The following is a 23613-nucleotide window of genomic DNA, read 5'->3' as shown; positions in this document are numbered from 1 at the left end:
ACTGGTGGTGGCCTGGTGAACTCGCTGTGGCCCTGGAGCAATGTATCTCCAGGGACGCTTTCATCGCCCTTCTGCTCCAGTTCTCACTAAACGCCGTCTGGTACTCACTGTCTTGGGTGCATTTTGTGGGAATTATGCCATATGCTGAACAGGCCTAGGCTCTCGAAGCAGAGTGGAACAAGCAGTAGCCACTTTGGCTGGGACTCCCTGCCTCCCCTGCGCCGCCCTCCACCTCCCCGCCACCGTGGGAAGTTACTGCTTTCCAGCAATGAATGAGGATCTCTGTAGTGCCAACCAGCATCAGGAGGGGCACATGGGCTGCCGTGTTTGGGGTGGAACATGGTCAAACATTGGAAATTTCATATGGATCAGCTGATAGGAGGGCTGGTGCTAGTCTCTTCCTTTGAGGAAACTACAGGGCCAGTGCTTAATGAGACCAGAACACATAGTGACTGGTGTGAGGCCATGACTAGTGGCCAAGTGACAGGCAGAGGCCTTGTTCAGTCTTTCTGTGAAGGTGAAACTTCTGATGGGTTTGAAGAGGGAGGTGTGTGTTTTTTTTCTCTTAGTCTGTGCTTGGTGCTTTCACAGGCCAGAGATGAAGGAGCCAGAGTAATATTTACTGTGTGTTCCGCAAGCTTGCCGTGGCTTGTAAATGTGTGTAGGTGCATGAAGGGCACTGAGGGGGGAGAAAGATCAGCCTCTTTGCAAGAAGAAACAAGACCGTCTTGTTGGGCAGCCCCAGGCCAGAGACAGGATGGTGCAGGGGCTCACAGGGTCAGATGGTTGAGACAGGCTGGCTTTGGGGGTAGGGTCTGTCCTACCCCCAAACAGGGGGTAGGAGACTGTTTTTCTCACTAAATTGTCTGTATTTTCCTGTGTTCATGAAATTGTGTACTTCTGTTACCATTTGCAAAAACATTAAATGTGCTTAGTTTTATGACCACAGCTGCCATTTCAAGGGACTGATGTCCCACTGTGCAAAACTGATGTTAACCTCATACCTCCCGAATAAGGTGTTAGTGGGAGGTGGTGTATGAACAGGTCCAAAGACCCTCAGATTTGAAGGACTGAACTAGGTTGTGCCTTCTGATGGGTGACGTTCTCTGGAGGCCCCTGGTGATTTGGAGAGCTGTATCATGAAAGTAGAACATCTGATTCCATAAAGGAGGATGTTACATTGACCTGGCTTAATTCATTTTTTGCTATTTCTCTACCTTGTTTCAGAATCTATAGCTAGGAAGTTTTGACTAGGCTATATATTTCTTTGATCAGGGGAAATTGGGGACTGAAAAGAAGACAGCTTTTACAGTTTTAAACCTTAAACATGCTTTGATTAAGATATCAAACTTTTAAATTAAGTTTTAAAATTTTAATTTTTTTGTGAATTGCCAGGCACTAGAAAAGCTATTCTGCCCCTTGGCCCTATTGCTTTCTTTTGTCTGTATACAGGCATAATTAACAGTTCTCATTGTCAGACTCTTCAGATACAACTCTGAACTTAAATCCTCAGTCACAGACACTGGTGAAGGCAGCGTTTGTGGGGCGGGAGCAGTGGGTTGCTGTGAGCCTGGCCTGGCTGGCAGAGTCTGCCCCAGAGCCTCATGTTCCCCACGAGCTTGGTGACCGTGTGGCTCTGCTGCTTTTTACTCATTTACCTTTGCCTCTACTACTTCTCTACGTTTCTGCGCAGCTTGCTCACTTCCGACAGAGGAAAACAAAAGGTGACTGTGCGCATTCGAAGAAAAAGCCGGCGAAGAGGCTGGGCCCGACTGTCCATGCGACTGTCCGTGTGGCCGGCCAGGAGGCGAGTCTGGTAGCTGCTGAGGACGGTGGACTTCTGGGGAGAGGGGACATTTGCAGAAGCCCGTCATGCAGCCACACCCCCAGTGAGGCAGGAGCGGCTCAGGTACATTTATTCCTGTTCTAACATTTTCCTTACCATCTACTTAGTGTTAGCATAGTTTACTAAAAGTGATCTTTGGTCTGCTTTTGCCTGTCAAAAGTGGGGAGAGAGGGTTTTATTTTAGTTTACAAAAAGGGAGCCTGTTTTTGTGGTTTTACTCCTAATCTGTGTTTTTTATCTTTAGTATATGTGGTTGAGAAATTGTGGATTGCCTACTTCACAACAGGCGTCAGCATTGCGCTTGCTCTGGTGATAGACGTTCCAGAGCCTGCGTTCCTCCGCCGGGCTGTGTGTAAGCCTCTCCAACAGGTGCTTCTTTGCACACTTAGATGGCGATGCTCCTTCATCCACTCTCAGATCCGCCTCCTTGTCGTTCTCGCCCTTCATCTTCTTTCTGAAGGAGGGGTGAGGAGGGGAGGGCTGAAGGTGCCGCAGAGATGGAGTCTTGGAGGAGGTGCCGCCATCTGCTGCCCGAGGCCCTGGGAGCTGCAGGGGTCAGGGTGGCGGGTGAGTGGACATGTGCTTTGAGTGTGCTGGGCCTGGCGGCCTCCTTGGGGCTTGTGAGTGCCTGTGGGTAGGCTCCCCTTGGGGCTGTTTCTTGTTCTGTAAAGGTGGGCCCTGGCCTGTGAGAGCACCCCTCACTGTGTACAACAGGGCGGCGCACATTCAGGTGTTTGCTGGAAGGAGCTGGCACACTGGTGGCTGAGGGCAGAAGTCAACTCAAAAGCAGGATGTACCTGGCCTGCCTTCCTGAGAAAAGGGGCTTCGTTGTCAGCATGTGAAGTTTATGATTTTCGTCTTACTAGTCTGGAATTTTACTCATTTTGAAAAATTGGAAGACTGAGCTCTGGTGTCCCCGTGCTGTCCTGGCGGCATTCCAGCTGACTGGGACTCGGGGGCACCCAGCCTGTGAGGGGCGTACTTCTCAGCAGTATGTCTCTGTCACAACTGAGAAAATGGCAGCTACTTTGAGGGTCAAGTATTTCCTCCTGGGGTCATTTCTCTGTGTGTTCCTCCTGGGCTCCTTGAAGAGAAAACCCTTATTGTATAATTAGCATTCATTAGTCTTCATTTTATTTTCAAGTCAGAGATTTTTTTTATTTCAAATTAAAAGTTTTATATGTTATAGCTTTTCATTTTGAAATGTCGGATTTATAAAAAATTTGCACAGCATTTCACAGAGTTCTGATGCCATTCCCCTGGCTTCCCAAAAGTCCCCCCGCCTTGGGCTGTCACAGTAGTCATCCCAGCTGGTCTCTTTGGTAGACATACTCGACCTCCCCATCCCACTGATGCTGCTTTTTCTGGTCCAGCACTTGGTATTGCCTTTTCCTGCCATGGCACCTTGTCTCCTCCGTCTGGGCCATTTGCTCTGTCTTCCTTCCTCTTCTACAAGTTTGGGGCTTGAAGAGTACTGGCTGCTTTGTAACTCCTGTCAGAGTGGGTTTGTTGAACGTTCCCTCCTGGTTAAAATTATGTGGTGCGCTTTGGTGAGAACTGTGGATGGGAGCAGGGCCCCCACCCATTGCGTGGCTTCAGTGCTCAGGGGGCACTCGGGGTGCTCGGGGCTCCGTGCTGGCTCACTGCTGGCACTGCCACATCGATCACTTAGTTATGGGGCCTGTCGGTTCCTCTGGGTAGAAGAGTCACTGCTGTTCCCTTTGCAGTCAGACACATTGCGCCAAGGTGCTTTGAGACCCACGAACGCTGTCGCTCATCACCCTCCACTGGGTCCAGCTTCTGCCACTGTTCTTGCCTGCAGCAGTTGGCATGGTGGCATCAGCCAGGTGAGGGCTTGTTTCCTTCACTCTATCTAGTAGATTAATGGGCATGCTTCCCCAAGGAAGAACTGTTGCTTTTCTCCAGTTTATTTGTTCATTTAGTTATATTAGTATGGACGCGTGGATATTTATTCTGTGGGTTTTAATCCATCATATCAGCCGTGTCAGTGTTTACTCTGTAACTGAAATACATAGGCCTTTGGGAGTGCTTTGAATTGGTGTCCGAGTCCTTTCAACGTGCCCTTATTTCTGGCACCAGGATGTCCCAGGCTTCTTTTTCCCTTCCCTGACACGCCCTGTCCTGTGGAGAGTGGTAGTTAGAGACCAGGATTTTGTGCTGTGGCTAATGGGGTGTCTGCTTCTAGGGTGTTCGGACAGAATTAAGACCTACAGGTCTTAATATATGTCTGTACACACATCCATATCTATTTTTTCTCTATTTGTATATATATAATAAATACCATTAGTTCGCACTAATATTTTGATTCCAATCCAGCACCATAGAATTCTAATTTTTAAATCCTTTTTCCAATAGTGAAGAAACTGGCTTCCTTATCTACAATTTATTTACTGATTTGCTCAAATACGTGCAAATTAGTTTCAAAATTGCTAGCCCTCACCCATGACAAACAAATTTACTAACTAGAGTAGAATACTTGTATATGGTTCTTCTTGTTTTTATCATCCCATAGTTTATTGTTTAGTGTTCCAAAATTATTTAGGTTAGTTCCTTTATTTCTTACTTCTTAACTGTGGTTCTTTTATTCACTTGTAATAGGGTTGGTTTTATTTTGTTTTACTGTTTGTATTCTATTTTGGTTCGTCTCAAATCCTGGTTGATTTTTTTCAGTTATTTTTTGAGTAAATGAAACACTAATTACCAAGGTCCTAAAAATCATAATTGTTATCAGAGGTTGTTTCCTCCTCTCGCCTGCTGTTCCGTCCAGCACCTACCCCGGGTAGGAGAAGAGTCTCTGTAGTTCTGGTTTGTCCTCCCTGTATTTCTTTTTGTACAAAGGGGTAAATTTGTGTTTCTCTTCTTATATCCCTTTTTATACAAAAGGTAGTGTAGTGTAGATACTCCGACTGTTTGTAGATTGGCCGTCTGCTGTGGCAGTGCACTGTGAGGACACTCCTTGCCTTGTTCATTTTTAGGGCCGTGTAGCACACCACTAAATGGATGGATGCACCGTAGTTTATCCAGCCACTGTCCTATGAGTGAGCATTGAGGTTGTTCCCATTCATTTTACAAACAGTGAGCAGCCTTGTCCATATACAGTTTCATATCAGAGGAGGTGTGTTTTCAGGGAAGCTTTCTGGAAGTAGTCATAAGGATGTGACCCATGTGGCTTTGCTGACATTGCTAGGCTCCCCTCCATTTGGGATATGCCAGCTGGATTTCTCTTGGTGGAGTATGACTGCCTGTTTCCTGACGCCCCTTCCAACACAGTGTCTTGTTACTCTGAAATTTGGGGCATTTTTTGAAATTTTTGGCATTCAGCGGTTTTACTTCTGGTTAGGATGCAGGAGTGGTGTGGTTTGGTCCTGTGGTTGGCGTGTGTTTATCCTTAAACATCTGCTACAAACTGTTTCCCAGGTGGATGTGCCATTTTGCATTCCCATCAGCAATCAAATTCGGCAGCAAAAATGAAAGAGCATTTAGGGCACACAAAGAGACACAGAAGAACCTTAAATGCATGTTTCTGAGCTGAAAGATGCCATTCTGAAAGGCTGCATCCTGTGTGATTCTGTTTATGTGACATCTGGAAAAGGTGAAACTGTGCAGCTAGTAAACAGAGCAGTGGTTGCCAGACATTGGTGGAGGGGCATTGAGTAGGGGAAGCTTGAGATTTATTAGGGCAATGAAACTATTCTGTATGATGTAAATTTTGAAAATCAAATGAAAAAATATTTGTAAATTACAAAAAATAAAAACAATAATGTAGGAGATTGGGGGATCCCAGGGTGGAAGGCACACTGTATAAAAGACCCTATAACTGTATTAATGTCCAAAGAAGCTGCCTTCAGGTGTTGGGGGAAGGCTTCAGTCACTGTGCTGTGAGTTCATAACTGTATATAGGCACTGTCCTCTAGGTGACGAGCCTGTTTTGGGGGTGAGGGCTAACGATTTTGGTCCTGCTGTATGTGTGTGGGACTTGGCAGTTAAGGAGCGGAGGGTGGGTGTGGGAACTCAGTGTCCCATTGTCTCATGATGTGCTCATGCAGTTGGTCGGTGTTTGGGTTGGGCTGACCTTGAGAGTGTCTAAGGCGAGGGCCCGTGGGGTCTGGACTGCGTGGGATGGCTGGTGGGAAGGGAGGGAGAGATTGAGAGGCAGCGTCTCCATCTGCTCAGGCTGCCATCACAGTCCACCATGGGCTGGCGGCTTAGACAGCAGACATCTGTTCCTCGTGGTCTTGGAGGCTGGACGTCCGAGATGGAGGTGCTGTCAGGGTTGGTTTCTGGTGAGGCCTCCCATCCTAGTGTGCAGATGGCCTCCTGCCAGTGTCCTCCCTCGTGCTGTCTGGTGTCTCTTCCTCATAGAAGGACAGCAGTCCCAGGGGATCATGGCTGCCCTGATGACCTCATTTAACCTGATCATCCCCTCCAGGCCGCATGTCCAGTACCGGCACATGGCAGGGGTTAGGGCTTCCACACAGGAATTCTGGAGACAAGTCAGCCAATAACAGGCAACCATAATAGGAGGGAAGATGTGGTCAGTCTGAAGGTTGGATTTCGAGAAAGGCCACTGCAGTTTGCTTTGGGGGTGGCAGGAAGGAATGAGCTTTGAATTTTGAAGGGAATGAGGTCATACCCTCTGTCTTTCAAGGGCAGAATGTGTCTGCCTGTGGACCATCTGGAAATGCAGAAGCCCGTTGGTTGGTGGTACGTGAGCTGGAGGAAAGGGTTCTGAGCAAGCAGGAGGCATTGGCAGACTTGGTCTGAGGTGGAGGAACTTCAGGCCAGCTGGCCCGGGTCCTGGCTTTGCCTCCCAGCAGGCTCGCTGTTAACTTGCCTGCATCATTTGGGCAAATTAACATGAAGTTCCTGTTTAATGTGAAGTCCTGAGGCTGGGCTTACCCTCTAAATGGATCCCTTATGATGACTGAACCATGGCCAGGGAGTGACTCCCTTGCCTGAATTAAAGACTAGCATGAGGCCAGGTACCTGTGGAGAGGGTAGGGAGCTCTGGGTGGGCTTCCTTGGGCTGTGATGGGAAGACACCCATCACCCCATCACCTGGTGATGTGTCCGGTGCTCCTGTGTGCTGAGAGCATTGGGTCGGGGACGCTGGCCTGTCACCGGCTTGGAGTTCCCTGAGCAGCCCTGCCAATGCCAGCCGGGCTCCCAGGGTGACAGTGACGCCACCCTGGCCCTCTGCCTACAGCTTCACTTCATTTTCAGTGGAGACACAATTGCCATGACCTGGTTTCTCAAATTAAGGGAGTTCCGGTAGCTGCCAGTTACCCAAACCATTGGAGTACCTGGGGGAGCGGTGGTGCAGATGTGTTTTCTCTGGGCTTCAGTGTCCCCTAGACTTGGAGGCCTTTCACCTTCCTCGCCGCACTCTGCTCGGTCCAGTACTGAAATGTGGCTGCCTTTTATGACCTTCCAGCTGCAGCGGGATACAGTCTTGGAGGCTGCTGGCGTTCTATGTACATGTGCCTGGTGGGGAAGTCAGGTCACACGATTGACAGGATGCCCAGTATCTTTAAAGGAAACTATGTGTTGTGGTTCACAGTTTCATGTTATTTTGGTTCTGTTCATAGTCTTACTTGTTAGAATGCCTGGCAGTGTGATTAGGTACTAGATACCCCCTCCTTTTTTTTTTTGGACAGTGAAAAGAAATGGAAGCAATTACATTTTCACTTACAATTATAATGACTGATATTTATTTTTAAATATTTTTTCTTTAAAATATTGTGCCCGACATGATTGTACAAGATGTATCCTATTTGGTCTCAGTGGCTGTTCTCTGACAGGGACTGTGGTTAACCCTTCATAAGGAGGCAGGAGCTGTGGGCCTGCTGCATGCCAGGGTCCCCTCGCCTGTCAGGCCACAGAGCCCACCTCTGCTCTTGGGTTCATGGACTCCCCAGTTTCTGCTGCCCTTGTTAATGATACCTGCAACTTCATTCTTCATTCTGCTTATTTGATTGCATGGACTCTTTAAAGGAAAAATGTGTTGTTTGCATTAATTTTTATAATCGGAATTATAATCCCTTTTATGATAAGTGAACTGTGGGTCGTAGTTTTCATCAAGTTTGGATAATTTTTGGCCATTATTTTTTCAAATACTTTTTCTGTTCCCTCCCATCCCTCTGTGTCAGTTCATGTAGATGAGGTGCTTTGGCCTTCGTGCTTTGCTGCACTCCTCCAAATGTGAGCATCGCGGCAGCCTGCCACATTTTACGGTGTCTGCACAGCAGCCCTTGTTTGTTGTGTGCTGCTTGGATTCCCATGTCAGGCCAGTGAGAGTGATTTGACTTAGACCCACTGCAGCCTGTTCTGGAAAACATGTTCCAGGCCCACCCACATGTGTGTGTCCTGCCCTGGGCCAGCCCCAGCCCGGCTCTGTGAGTCTCAGGGGAAACAGCATTTAGAAACATAATCCAGATGGTATGGATTTCGATAGTACTGGATGAGGCAATGGTCCTAGGTCATTCCAGTGAATAGGATTTTGTTCTTAACAGTTTATGAGTTAATTCTGATGGTTTTCATAGGAGTAATGTAGGATTACAGAGTTTCTGCCTAAGTTTGAAATTTCTCTCTCAATATTCACATACATGTTCTTTATGTTAACGTAATTGCTTTTCTCCCAGCACGGCTCTACAGTCCTGGTGTCAGGGCTGACTGGGCTATTTCTTTGCATTATTTCTGTCCGTTGGGCACCTCAGGGACAGGCGGGTGACTTTCAAGTCCCTCTCTGTGATCAAGCCATCAACTTAATATATAGCTATGTGCATTTGTTTTCTTTTCTTTTCATGTTTTAGGGCTCACTCCCCCCACCCCCCCCATTTTGACTTAATTTTGTCTTATAACCGTAGAACATCACTGTGGTTCCAAGACTAAATCTATAAAGGCAGGTATATCCAGGTAATCTAATAGATGCCTCTCCCCTCTATCCTGTTTCTTCTCTTGCTGTCTAGGTAACCGTTTGGATTTGTCTCTTGTTTATTAGCACATTTGTGAAAGCAGAAGCCAATGAGCACAGATTCCCCACAGCGGCGGGCCCACGATCCCCCTGCACCTCACCATCCCACCTGCTCCGTTCGGGCAGGGACAGCTCAGTGGCAGAGGGGGTCTTCTCCGTTCCATGTGGGAAGCTCAGCAGGAGGAGCCATGTGTGTTTCCTGACAGCGCTTCTGGCCGTGTGCCTTTGTGTGTGTGGAGCCTGCTGGCAGCGGCCGCCTCGCTTCCTGCAGCCTCAAGGCCTTCCTGCGGCGGCTCTTCCAGCGGCTCAGGCCTGCTGGTGGATTTGCTCAGCTTCATCTGTGTCTCTGGAAATGACTTTCTTTTATCTTCCTGTGTGCAGAGGTTTCTACTAGCCAGGCTGACGGTTCTGTCCCTGGCACATGCCCATGTCCCCACCTTGTCCCTTGGCTGGCCGAGCTCTGGGCAGAAGTCTGCTTTGTTCTTACTTTCACTCCTCTTCCTTTTGTCTTTGAGGCACTCTTACATTGGCTGTCTCTGGCTTTGGGCTGTGTCCCCGTGCTATGCCCAGGTGTGCTGCCTTTGCATTGACACCACTGGGAGGTCATTGGCCTCCATGGGACAAACTCTGGGTCGTAGTTTTCATTAAGTTTGGATGATTTTTGGCCATTAGTTTTTCAGATTCTTTTCCTGTTTCCTCCCACCCTTCTACCTTCTGTGACTTCAGATACATGAACTCAGACTGCCTGCTGTTACCCTGTGCATCTGCTTATTGATTCAGTAAACATTTTTTCCAGTCTCTGTCTTTATGTGACTCATTTTCATTAACTTCTATTGCTACATCTCCAGATGTTTTTCTTCAGTAGTGTCTGATCTGTTAATGCAATATGCTGAATTTTTTTGTTAGATATTTTCCATCATTCATTTCATCCCTTATTGTTTTCCTGTTTTCCTTTAAATATTATGGATCAATATAACAGCTATTTCAATGTCATTGTTTGCTAATTTTTTCTGTTATCTTGGTATATATTTCCATGGACTGCTGTTTTCCTTAGCTTTGGGTTGCATTTTCTACCTTTTGGCATGTTTACTAATTTTTGATTGGATGCCAAGGATTGTCAGTCACATTGTTGAATGTCTGGATTCTGCTGTTTTGGCTTTGTTTTGGTAAGCATATGACTTCTTTTTCCCATCTTTTCATTGTTGATTTGTAGGACTTCTTAATATGTTAAAATACTGAGCTCCAAATACTCTTCATATTTGTCATTTGTTAATGTAATGTGAATATTTTTCCCCACTCTTACTTGCTTAGTTGTTTTCTTAATGGTATCTTCTGATAAGCAGACAGTCTTAGTTTTGATGAAGTTGAATATAAATTCTTCCTATGATTAGTGCTTTTTGTGTCCTGTCCAAAAAATCTGTCCTCTCCCTGAGGTTGTGAAGATATGTGGTTCTGGTTTCTATGCTTAAATCTGTGATCCATCTCAAGTTACTTTTTCCTGAGTTCTCTGACTTTTAGATAGCTTAGTTCTGCTAATTTTTGAACTTTTTTATAAATGGGATAATCTAGTATGTGTGTCTGAGTCTGACCCTTTTCATCCAGTGTCTTGTTTACGCAGTTCCCCATGTCAAGAGGTAAAGTTTAGAAAAAGATATTTCATGCAAACAATAGGGAGAAAAAAGCAGGTGCTGCAGTACTTGTATCAGACAAAATAGACTTGAAAACAAAGAAAGTCACAAGAGAAAAAAAAGGACATTACATAATGATAAAGGGGTCAGTCCAACAAGACGATATAACCATGACGTATTGACAAATATCTGTGCACCCAACACAAGAGCACCGACATATGTGAAAGAAATACTAACAGAATTAAAGGAGGAAGTAGAATGCAATGCATTCATTTTAGGAGACTTCCACACACCACTCACTCCAAAGGACAGATCAACCAGACAGAGAATAAGTAAGGACACAGAGGCACTGAACAACACACTAGAACAGATGGACCTAACAATATCTACAGAGCTCTACACCCAAAAGCAGCAGGACACACATTCTTCTCAAGTGCGCATGGAACATTCTCCAGAATAGACCACATACTAGGCCACAAAAAGAGCCTCAGTAAATTCAAAAAGATTGAAATTGTACCAACCAACTTCTCAGATCACAAAGGTGGAACTAGAAATAAATTGTACAAAGGAAACAAAAAGATTCACAAACACATGGAGGCTTAACAACATGCTCCTAAATAATCAATGGATCAATGACCAAATTAAAACAGATATCAAGCAATATATGGAGACAAAAGACAGCAACAGCACAAAGCCTCAACTTCTGTGGGACTCAGCGAAGGCAGTTCTAAGAGGAAAGTGTATAGCAATCCAGGCCTATTTAAAGAAGGAAAAATAATCCCAAATGAATAGTCTAAAGTCACAATTATTGAAACTGGAAAAAGAAGAACAAATGAGGCCTAAAGTCAGCAGAAGGAGGGACATAATAAAGATCAGAGAAGAAATAAATAAATTGAGAAGAATAAAACAGTAGAAAAAAATCTATGAAACCAACAGCTGGTTCTTTGAGAAAGTAAACAAAATGATAAACCCCTAGCCAGACTTATTAAGAGAAAAAGAGAATCTACACACATAAACAGAATCAGAAATGAGAAAGGAAAAATCACGACAGACACCACAGAAATACAAAGAATTATTAGAGAATACTATGAAAATCTATATGCTAACAAGCTGGATAACCTAGAAGAAATGGACAACTTTCTAGAAAAATACAACCTTCTGAGACTGACCAAGGAAGAAAGAGAAAATCTAAACAGACCAATTACCCTCAATGACATTGAATCAATAGTGAAAAAACTACCCAAGAACAAAAATCCCAGACAAGATCGAGTCACTGCTGAATTTTATCAGACATTTAGTGAAGACATAATGCCCATTCTCCTTAAAGTTTTCCAAAAAATAGATGAGGAGGGAATACTCCCAAACGTATTCTGTGAAGCCAGTATCATACTAATACCAAAACCAGGCAAAGACCCCACAAAAAAAGAAAATTACAGACCAATATCCCTGATGAACATAGATGCAAAAATACTCAACAAAATATTAGCAAACCAAATTCAAAAATACATTAAGAGGGTCATACATCATGACCAAGTGGGATTCATCTCAGGGATGCAAGGATGGTACAACATTCGAAAATCCATCAACATCCACCAAATCAACAAAAAGAAGGACAAAAACCACATGATAATCTCCATAGATGCTGAAAAAGCATTCCACAAGATTCAACATCTATTCATGATAAAAAATCTCAACAAAATGTGTATAGAGGGTAAATATCTCAACATAATAAAGGCCATATATGACAAACCCACAGCCAACATCATACTGAACAGCGAGAAGCTGAAAGCTTTTCCTCTGAGATCGGGGACAAGACTGGGATGCCCACTCTCCCCACTGTTATTTAACATAGTACTGGAGGTCCTAGCCATGGCAATTAGACAAAACAAAGAAACACAAGGAATCCAAATTGGTAAAGAAGAAGTTAAACTGTCACTATTTGCAGATGACATGATATTGTACATAAAAAACCCTAAAGACTCCACTCCAAAACTACTAGAACTAATGTCGGAATTTAGCAAAGTTGCAGGATACAAAATTAACACACAGAAATCTGTGACTTTCTTGTACACTAACAATGAACTAATAGAAAGAGAAATCAGGAAAACTATTTATTCAAAAAGAATAAAATAACTAGGAATAAACCTAACCAAGGAAGTGAAAGACCTATACCCTGAAAACTGTAAGACACTCTTTTTTTTTTTTTTTTTTTTATTGAAGGGTAGTTGACACACAATATTACATCACATCAGTTTCAGGTGCACAACACAGTGATTCAACATTTATATACATGATAATTCTAGGTACCAGCTATCACCATACCAAGTTGTTACAATATTTTGACTATGTTCCTTATGCTATACATTACATCCCGGTTACTTATTTATTTTACAATTGGAAGTGTGTACTTTTTTTTTTTTTTTTTTTTTGTGAGGGCATCTCTCATATTTATTGATCAAATGGTTGTTAACCACAATAAAAATCTGTATAGGGGGGTCAGTGCTCAATGCACAACCATTAATCCACCCCAAGCCTAATTTTCGTCAGTTATAAGACACTCCAGAGAAATTAAAGAGGACACTAACAAATGGAAACTCATCCCATGCTCTAGCTAGGAAGAATTAATGTCGTCAAGATAGCCATCCTGCCCAAAGCAATATACAGATTCGATGCAATCCCTATCAAATTACCAACAACATTATTCAATGAACTAGAACAAATAGTTAAAAAATTCATATGGAAACACCAAAGACCCCTAATAGCCAAAGCAATCCTGAGAGGGAAGAATAAAGTGGTGGGGGGATCTTGCTCCCCAACTTCAAGCTCTACTACAAAGACACAGTAATCAAGATAATTTGGTACTGGCACAAAAACAGAGCCACAGACCAGTGGAACAGAATAGAGACTCCAGACATTAACCCAAACATATATGGTCAATATATGATAAAGGAGCCATGGACATACAATGGGGAAATGACAGCCTGTTCAACAGATGGTGCTGGCAAAACTGGACAGCTGCATGTAAGAGAATGAAACTGGATCACTGTCTAACCCCATACACAAAAGTAAATTAGAAATGGATCAAAGACCTGAATGTAAGTCATGAAACCATAAAACTCTTACAAAAAAACATAGGCAAAAATCTCTTGGACATAAACATGAGCAACTTCTTCATGAACATATCTTCCATGGCAAGGGAAACAAAAGCAAAAATGAACAAGTGGGACTATATCAAGCTGAATAGCTTCTGTACAGCAAAGGACACCATCAATAGAACAAAAAGGTATCCTACAGAATGGGAGAATATATTCATAAATGACAGATCCGATAAAGGGTTGACATCCAAAATATATAAAGAGCTCATGTACCTCAACAAACAAAAAGCAAATAATCCAATTAAAAAATGGGCAGAGGAGCTGAATAGACAGTTCTCTAAAGAAAAAAATCAAATGGCCAACAGACACATGAAAAGATGTTCCACATCGCTAATCATCAGAGAAATGCAAATTAAAACCACAATGAGATATCCCCTCACACCGGTAAGGATTGCCTCAACCGGTAAGGTAAGACATACATACCAAAAGACAAACAACAACAAATGTTGGTGAGGTTGTGGAGAAAGGGGAACCCTCCTACACTGCTCGTGGGAATGTAAATTAGTTCAACCATTGTGGAAAACAGTATGGAGGTTCCTCAAAAAGCTCAAAATAGAAATACCATTTGACCCAGGAATTCCACTTTTAGGAATTTACCCTAAGAATGCAGCACTCCAGTTTGAAAAAGACAGATGCACCCCTATGTTTATCGCGGCACTATTTACAATAGCCAAGAAATGGAAGCAACCTAAGTGCCCATCAGTAGATGAATGGATAAAGAAGATGTGGTACATATACACAATGGAATATTATTCAGCCATAAGAAGAAAACAAATCCTACCATTTGCAACAACATGGATGGAGCTAGAGGGTATTATGCTCAGTGAAATAAGCCAGGCGGAGAAAGACAAATACCACATGATTTCACTCATATGTGGAGTATAAGAACAAAGAAAAACTGAAGGAACAAAATAGCAGGTGAATCACAGAACCCAAGAATGGACCCACAGTTACCAAAGGGAAAGGGACTGGGGAGGATGGGTGGGAAGGGAGGGATAAGGGCGGGAAAAAGAAAGGGGGCATTACGATTAGCATGTATAATGTGGGGGGGCATAGGGCGGGCTGTGCAACACAGAGAAGACAAGTAGTGATTCTACAGCATCTTACTACACTGATGGACAGTGACTGTAATAGGGTTTGTGGGGGGACTTGGTGAAGGGGGGAGCCTCATAAACATAATGTTCTTCATGTAATTGTAAATTAATGATACTGAAAAAAAAAAAAACCATTGGGGGAGAATTTACTGGAAAACTTAAAACTCACGTTTGAGATGATTTATAAAAAGAAACTAAAAATACCATTTGTGTAAATTATTAAGAAAAAAAATGTATCTAAAAAAATCTTGAAGATGAAATATTTGAACTTACGTAAAATTAAGAGTTTAGAAAATATGCATGCATCTGAAAGACTAGAATTTGTTGTGAAGCTAAAATTTAGTAATTTAAGTGTCTAATGCACAGTGAATGAGTTAAAGAAGCAGGATTCATTAAGAAGAGGAGCAGCAACATCATTTGGGAGATGAGTTGCTGAAGAATGTTTAGAGCTTGAGAATCACTTATGGTGGTGAGTCCGATTTGCTCAGGGCCGTGGACCGGTGCTGGCGGGAGGCTGTGCCCTGTTGTGACTGCACTTCCTGCCCCTCTCGGCGGGTGGGCCCTGAGCTTCCCCAGAGGACCTGGTGACTGCACAGAGCAGCCTGAGGGCTCTACGAAGGTGTGTTGCTGTCAGCAGGTTCTCCCTGTGTGGGAGGAATCCAAGCCTGGGGGGCCTCATACTCAGGGGAGCCTCTCTCTGTAAAGTGGAGGCCCAGAGCGAGAGAAGCTGGAGGCAGAGCCATGTGGCATGAAGGCCTCTCTCCAGACTCTGACAGCCCATGTCTGCCTGCCTCGTGGCCTGCAGTCTTTGCTCCTGGCCATTCGTGCCTTGAGGATGGCTGTTCTGCAGGGCTGGTGGCCCTCTCTGTTGCGCATATGTCCTGGGCGCCCACCCCCAACACAGTGGTGTGGGTGGGGGTCTGCAGTGTGTGATTGGGGGCAGTCTCATCCCAGAGCTGTGGGCGGGTACAGGCTTGTGCGTTTGGGCTCAGTCTTAATGCCTCAGTGGGAGCCTGGGCAGAGTTGCTGGGATGCGGCTTGATGTTGTCACAGAGGCCGGAAGGTGTGGAGGAGCTGGAGGAAGAGGGTACTTGGCTGTTCCTGGGCTGTTGGGCAGTGACGCCCAGAATTGCATGGGAGGCAGTTTAAAGGAGAGTGTGACAAGATCAGATTTGATCTGGAAGCATCACCTGGCCTCCAAGCCAACGACAATGCATGTGGCCCAGTGACTGTGGGGGATCATCCACTGTGCTCCTGCACATGGGGTACAGCAGGGCAGGTCCTGGTGTGCTGTGGGGAGGCAGGAGCGGGACTGCGGGAGTTTGGGGCGCTGTTAACTGAGGTAGCAAATGTTGGAGGAGCCCCAGTTTGGGCAGGAAAAGTCTGTTCCATGTTGGACACTTTGAGTCTGCGGTGCCATGTAGACGAGCAGGTAGCCGGGGGCCCCAGAAAGAAGACTGGGCTGGCTGTGGGCCTGGTCAGAGCAGGGCTTGCCCATGTCCCAGGGCATGGGACCAGACGCTGTGTTCAGACAGGCTGGAGCTTCTCTTTCCCGGGCAGGTCATTGATGCTGGAAACATTCTCAGAGGTGGGGTGTTAACATTGAAATGTTTTCTTAGGCTCTTGGCAGCCATTGTCCAAATGGCCCCTAAGGAAACAGTAGTACCAGCTTGTTCAGGCATCGACTCTTGATTTGTTTCCCCTTGACCCTGGGGACAGGTAGGGTCCGTATTACTACTGCCAACTCCCGCTGATTCAGTGGCCATAAAATGACCTTTAGATTCACCTCTTGGGTTTGCTGAGCTTCCCCTGGCAGAGGCTCCTGCAGGCACCCATGTCACGTCCTCTTCCATCAGGGTGCTCGCCTGCTGCTCGGCGCCTTGTCTGCAGCCGCCCCTACAGCCTCTGCTGCTTGTGTTTTCAGCTTTGCCCTGAGCCAATTAGCAGGTCGGATGCCTTCATGGTTACTGTCTTTATTGACGTGGTTCACACAGTATAAAATGCAAGCACACCTCAGTGGCCTCAGTGCCCTCCCTGTGCTGTGCCACCATCACATGTCCCATTGCAGGGCACGTCATCACCCAAAAGGGAACCCCGAGCCCGTGCACAGTCACTGCTGTACCTCCCTCTGCCAGCCCCCTGGCCCTGCTAGTCTGTGTCTTTCTGCATTTTACAGTTTTTACCTTCTCGCACACGGGCCTGTGCAGTGCAGGTCCACTTCCCCGAGTGCCCTCAGAGCTTCCTAGGCCACGTCCTGTGTGTCTGTTCACTCGTTAACAGGCATCTGGGCTGCTGCTACCTTTTGGCGACTGAGCATCTGTGGCGAGTCTTCTCCAGATGTATCTTTGGCTCCCTCTGTGCATTGTGACTATTCCTAGGCTCTGTTTTCTCTGTTTTATTCCTAGGCTCTGTGTGACTCCTCTGGGGCACATCCTTTGCTTTTCTTCTCTAGGAACATGAACAAGAACATAAACCCGAAATTGTGGGACTGCTGAGCCGACAGAGAGACGAGATTGGAGGACAGCAGCAGGCGGTGGATGGCCAGCTGCAGACCCAGGTGACCTGGCCCGATGCCTGTCAGTCACAGTGTTTGGGGTCTGGGAGGGTGACAGGGAGGAGAAATTTGTCACCGAGTGGACCAGTGTCTGCTGCAGCCTTGCTCTCTGCTTTGTTTTCACACCTGTGGGGCCATCAAAAGCACAGGTGGGGGGACACACATGGTCACCTGATGGCAGTGAGTCTGGTCAGGTGCCGGCTGTGAGGGCCCTCATGCTCCCCAGCCAGCTGCATGCCTGGTGGTGACGGGCCCTGTGAAGTGAGGTGCCCGACGTGAGGCCATCTTGGAGGCACACCCCAGGCCCCTGGGTGACTGGCCCGCTGTGGACCTCAGGTCGGGCCCCCCTGAAAGTGCAGGGTGCAGTGAGGGAGCCCCAGCCCCCCTGCTCCTGACTGTTTCCCCGCCCTGCCTGGGAGCCCCTGCAGGCCTCTTCAGGGACCTATGTTCTCCTTGTTCCTCTTCTTTGTCTTTTTATGCTTTTCTGAGTGTCCCTGGAGTGCTGGCTTCCAAGCACATTTTACTGTTATTTATGTTAGTTGGGAATAAAATGTCATTCCTGTTGCATTAGAAGTGTTGGGTGCCTGGTCCCCTGGCCTGCCTCTGCCTCCCCGCAGCCCCTCGTGGCTCCTTGTTCCCCCACCTATCCAGGCAGTGAGGCCAGAGTGTCACCCATGGCCAGCTCTGGGGTATGGGGCCTGTTGGTGCTGGCAGCTGTCGCTGGCCACTGTCTGGCCACCTGTCACAGCCTCTTTGGTCCTGACTGTCTGTCCGAGAGCTCCTGGTCATCCCATATTTCTTCCTGGGGGTCTTGAAACATCCCCCAGCCTTGATGGGCCCCTGGGTGTGGGCCCTGCCTGGGAGGAAGGTTGGAGGCCACCCTGTGTGCTCGAGGAGCAATGAAGAGGATGGGGGGCCGAGGGACTGGAGGCAGGATTGGGTGGGCTGGTGTGGGTGGCCAGGGAGTTGCTGGGCTGAGCCTGGGGGTTGCAGGAAGCACTGGGGTCCTGCGGAGAGCAGGAGGCCATGGGAGCAGCGTGCATGGAGCCAGGGCAGCCACTGGCAGTCACGGGCACCTGGACGCTGGTGCCTGTGGGAACTGTGTCCCACCCCCACAGCCGGTGTCCTCCCTGGAGCTGGAGGCGCTGCGCCTGAGTCTGAGCGACGCACATGCAGCACAGCTGGAGCTGACACAGGCCAACCTGCAGAGGGAGAAGGAGGCAGCCCTGACAGAGCTGCGGGAGCTGCTGCGTGGCCGGCACGCCCAGGAGCTGGCTCTGCTGCGCAGCCGGCAGCGGCGGGAACTGGAGCTCGCCAGGGAGGAGGTGGCACACCGATGCAGCCAGGAGACAGGTGCGTGCGTGGCGGGGCAGGCCTCGTGGGAACCGGCTACAGAGCCTGCTCTTGCGTTTGGGGACGTGGGCTGCTCCTGGCTGAGGTGCCCACCAGCAAGCAGGCTCCATGCCACAGGCATCATGGTACGTGGTGGGGTTGCTCAGAGTCCCACACATGGACGCCCACCATGCTCTGGGGAGCTGTCTGTCTGCAGGTGGGCAGCTGTGCATCCTGCCCTGTGGGGCCCTGCATGCCCTTGTGCTCTGTGCCCCCTGCCTTGTGCAGTGCCCAGTGGTCGTGTCAGTCTCTGAAACGATGCTGTCAGAGGTGGTTTGCCCAGTGCTGGAGGTTTCGTCCATGTCTTTGAGAGGACTCTGGTCGTGGCCTGGCTTTGTCGAGACCAAACAAGACGCTCCTGGTCTCAACAAGCCTCCAGGCCCCCAAGCCCCCACTCCTTCTTTTGTGCCCAGTGGGGCCACGGCGCTCCTGGGGGCTGCCCATCTGCCTCTTAATAGGATGATTCTCCTGCCTAGACCGAGCTCTTTATTCATGTCTAAATGGATTTTTATGTTCTCATTTTAGTGCTTTCTTGTACATTTTTGGGTAAAGTAGGTGCTGCTTTTTGTGAATGTGTGTTTTCAAGCAATAGCTCTGTGGGTCTGTGATCCACATCACACAGTGGCCCAATTACCACGAGCTCTCTGGGGGCTTAATGCACCCAGAGTCATGTAGACATCAGTCACCACCCTGAAAAGGAACTGCACGCCCTTTGCCCTGCCGGTGTGAGTGCCTACGCTCTGCCCGCTGGGTGAGACTGTCTGCAAGCAGTGCGCCCAGCCCTGGAGGTGCCAGGGCTTTCTCTCAGGGCCCCCCAGCCCGAGAGGGAGCTGGTCTTCTTAGGGCTTGCAGTGCCTTCCTGTGCTTTTTTATGTCAGTTCAGGCAAATATGGGTGGACAGTTTTATGTCTCCCCATTTTTGTGTATTTTTTAAAACTGAAAACACACTTGCCTTAGTCCCCTTTCAATGCTGTTTTCTCCACATGCACCCCTGGAAACAGGTCCACCGAGAGGCCACACCTGCCCTACCTTCTGTGAGGCTCTGCTGAGGGCTGGGCCCCTGTGGCCAGGACGGGACCTGCCCTCAAAAGTGGCGTCTGGCCCTTTGCCTGAATTCTGACCTTTCTGAGGCCACCCTCACTGTGCACGTGTAGGGTAGCTGTCACCTGGTATTGCCTCCCCCCATCCACCTTGGCACCTTCCCAGGCCCCTGGCACCTCTCCCTGGTGCCCAGATTCCCCAGGTGTGAGCCTCAGCACCTGGAGTCTCTTCCCCCTTGGGATGGGGAGCTGTGAATACCTAGAGCATCTCCATGTGCCCTGATTCGCCTGTCTTCCAGCCAGTCACTGGCCTGGCATCTGGCACAGGCAGGCCGAGGCCCTCGTGGCCAGGGGTGATGGGGTTGGGGTCTTTGGGGCCTGTGCAGCCCGCTCTGGCCTTGGCCTTCACGGTGTGCTGGCTGAAAATCTGGCTACCCTGGCTGAGGACAGATCCGATCTGTTACTTGAACTAGATACTTGCTCCCTCACAGACATGTCCTGTTGCCCATTAAGGTCAGCGCTTGCTCTGGGAGCAGCCAGCAGGTGCTGGGAGGGGAGCCCTCCCTCCTGGGTGGTCGGATGGCGGAAAAGTCTGGAGCTCAGGGATTGTACCACTTTTGATGTCTCTTGTAGCCGAGCTGAAGGAGAAGTTGCGGTCAGAAGTGGAGAAAAACGTGCAGATGGTCGAGGTGTGTGTGGCCAGAGTGCTGCTCTGAGTGCCGTTTTCCTTTCCCCCCCACCCCTCCACGTCCCGCGGCCCCCACAGGAAAGCCTCTCCCCCTGACTCGAAGTCCCACCCCAGCTTTCCCTGAGTGTGCTGATGGGGAGGGTGTTGTGTTGTGATCCTTCATTGGTGCAGTTTGTCAGCATAACAGCGCTCTCCCATCCCACAAAGTCTGGTTTCTGAGTGAAACCTCAGGACCTCCCTGTGCTTGGCCTCTTGTACAAGCCTCTGCCAGGTGGACAGCCCAGCACAGGGAGGTGGACCATGGCCATTCAGCAAAATGCATGGTGTGCCCCAGGGAAGCAGAGAGGGGCAAGGGGTAGTAGGGTGGAGGGTGTGCCCGCAGGCCCCAGACAGCCAAGCGTCCATGCAGTGTCTGCCCTGAGGGCTTCCGTCGGCTCCAGTTGTCATGCTGACCACAGCAGCTTGTCCTGTAATTGTCCTGCTGCTCCCACCTCACACTCCCATTTTGGGGGAGTGAGTTCTCTTTTAAGGCATCACAGAACTCGTTCTTTTCTAAGGAGGTGTCTCCCTGGCACTTGAGGTCCTCATGACCAGTCCCTTTATCAAGTCTGTGTCTATAGAAGGGCCCTTGGTGGCAGTGACAGCAGAGGAGTGAGTGACGCGAGGGGATGTGGGTGGTGAGGTCGGGACATTGTCGGTGTTAGGGTATATGGGCATCAGTGTCCTGGCTGTGTTGGTCAGGCAGCTGGTGGCAGACATCTCATGCCCAACCCCTGCCCCTGCACTCACAGTGGGGGCTCTGGGTGTTAGGATGGCATCTGGCCCCAGCAGGGGTCAGGCAGCAGCCTGGGAGGCATCCCCTGCATCTCATGGGGCCGTGTGCCTGTGCCGTGCTGGGCAAGTGGGCCTTGTCTTCTGCTTCTGCCCTCATAGCTCCAGATGTGGGCAGGCTGGGTGGCCGAACTGGCTCACTGGATGGGGTCAACTGCCCAGTCCTGGTTTTTGAATGTGCAATTATATTTTTTAAACACATATTGATAATCAGCTAAGGGCTATAGTCTCCTTTTTCCTTATTTAAATCAGACCTTGAAGCAAAACTGGGAATCTGAGAAAGAGGTTTGCTTAGAAAACCTACGCAAAGAACTGTTGGAAAAGCATCAGTCAGAACTGGAGAATTTACAAAGCCAGTGGAAGAGAGGGCTGGCAGAGCAGAAAGCTGAGTTGGAGAATACTCTTCAAGCCAGAAATCAGGCTGAGTGTGAGTATCTAATTAAAACGAGCAAGCTTGCAGAAGCTGTTTTTCCTGTCAACACTAGAATGAGTGGTGTGTGATTTCACCAGATTTATGACTGAACATGAATTTCCGGTGTGTTTAAACTCAGCTGAGTGTGTGACACCCACAGGGGATGGAGGTGTGGGCCTGTCAGCCTTGGTCTGCCTGTCTATCACAGGCTGTCAGGCGCCCTAAGTCTTCCTGAAACCCTTGCTTCAGCAATGTTTCCATGCTCCCTTGCTAATTGCTACCAGAAGCAGCACCACAGCTGTTCACTTCTCATCTTGGGCTGCCTGTGACACAGCAATTCCCACTATCAGGAGACTGCTGGCCAGCCTGGCCAAGGAGGGCTGAGTGCTGGGGGAGGGCAGGGTGCCAGGAGGGCAGGATGCCAGGGGGGCTGGGTGCTGGGAGAGCTGGGTGCCGGGAGGGCCAGTTGCAGAAAGGCTGGGTGCCGGGAGGGCAGGGTGCCTGGGGGGCTGAGTGCTGGGGCAGCGGGGGGCTGGGGGTGCCAGGTACCAGAAGGGCAGGGGGCCAGGGATGTTAGGGGTTGGGTCCTGAGTGGTCAGGGGTTAGGTACCAGGACGGCAGGGGGTTGGGAGTGCTCGTTGCCAGGAGGGCAGGGGGCTGGGTACCAGGAGGGCAGGATGCCAGGGGGACCAGGGGCTGGGTGCCGGGAGGGCCAGTTGCCAGGAGGGCAGGGTGCTTGGGGGGCTGGGTGCTGGGTGGGCGGTGGGCAGGGCGTAGGTACCAGGAGGGCAGGGGGCTGGGTGTGCCAGGTGCCGGAGCAGCTGGGCCCGCCCTTGGGAGGTGCTGCTCTGCGGCCCTGTTGCTGTCCACTGAGCGCGCTGCAGGCGTCCCTTTTGGGGCCACAACCAGTACGGTCTGTGCTGCTCTCAGCTTCCCCGAAGGCGCTGGAGGCCCCACAGGAAGCAGCTGTGTGCAAGTTGCATTTGCATGAGGACCTACAGACTGAGCATGGCCAGCAAGTGGATGACCTAGAGTTGAAGTTCAGAGAGAAGCAGCTAGAGGTGGGCAAAAGCACATGTATTTGATGACGGGGCGGGGGGGCCATCTTAGAAGACTTGAGCTGGGGTTGTCTTTGCCCCCTGAGACTCTCCTGCTTGGTTGAGTGGGAAATGAAAGTGTAAGGCTTTGGAGTCTGTGGGGTTAACAGTTCTGCCCAGTCTTGCGTAGAAACAGTGCTGGGTTCCAGTGTCCCATCAGGCTTATCCACACATTTTAGGTGTGAGGCCCTATTCCCCAGCCCTAGAGCCGTAAACAGGCATTTCTGCTGCTTAAGAATTCAGACTCTTTCCAGTGAAACACTGCGTCTCAGGATGTGGGAGAGGTGGCCCCATCTCACTCAGACCGCAGGTGCTTTATCTCTAAACCCAAGAAGCAAGCAGCGCCCACAGGTGGGTTCCAGGTGGAGTCGGCTGTGGTGGTGCCTGGCCCACAGATGTGAGGACAGTGTGTGTGCTGCCTTGCGGCCCTCGGCAGTCCTGGCGGCCGGTTGTGCCCTCCCAGTCGGAAAGAGATGGTGGTAGGGCGCCTCTGCTCTGGCTGGATGGGAGAGGCTTGAAGGGCCATCCGTTTGGCTGCAGACAGCTGGGGCACTCATCCCTGCCCTTGGCCCAGTGCTTTTACCCCCCCGCTTTGTGACTGACAGGCTTCGAGCCCTCTGAGTTGGGGAGCTGCTCAGAGTGGTAGGTGGGGGCAGGCCGGAACTGGCCCATGTTTGGTATGCAAGCCCATTCACCCTGAAGTAGCTGCTTCCCAAGCCAGTTGACCATAAACAGTGGAGAAAACTGAAACCTACCCCACGAGGGGTGAGGGAGGGCTGTGAACAGAGGTGAACGGAAGGGCCTGTCACCTCCACGTGGAACAGAACCTGAACCCCACCACAGGATTGACGGGTGCTGGGCGTGAGGGAGGCCTGGCAGGGG

At 48.9% G+C, this 23613-nt stretch overlaps 1 protein-coding gene across 10 annotated transcripts in view; it reads left to right on the top strand.

Annotated features, from left to right (window-relative positions):
- PCNT (pericentrin) overlaps window positions 1-23613 on the top strand; it is a 127185-nt gene that overhangs the window by 1195 nt on the left and 102377 nt on the right. For 9 of the 10 annotated variants that reach the window (XM_073231172.1, XM_073231170.1, XM_073231173.1 and 6 more), the window contains exons 2-7: window positions 1694-1909; window positions 17170-17274; window positions 18390-18624; window positions 20337-20392; window positions 21475-21649; window positions 22565-22695. In XM_073231172.1, the coding sequence (XP_073087273.1) occupies window positions 1694-1909; window positions 17170-17274; window positions 18390-18624; window positions 20337-20392; window positions 21475-21649; window positions 22565-22695 (918 nt within the window). The remainder of the gene's footprint in view (window positions 1-1693; window positions 1910-17169; window positions 17275-18389; window positions 18625-20336; window positions 20393-21474; window positions 21650-22564; window positions 22696-23613) is intronic. The other variant, XM_073231174.1, reaches the window with a different exon arrangement.

The sequence above is a fragment of the Manis javanica genome, chromosome 3 (assembly GCF_040802235.1).
Source record: "Manis javanica isolate MJ-LG chromosome 3, MJ_LKY, whole genome shotgun sequence".
NCBI classification, from domain to species: Eukaryota; Metazoa; Chordata; class Mammalia; order Pholidota; family Manidae; genus Manis; species Manis javanica.
This window is presented reverse-complemented; position numbering and strand designations above follow the sequence as displayed.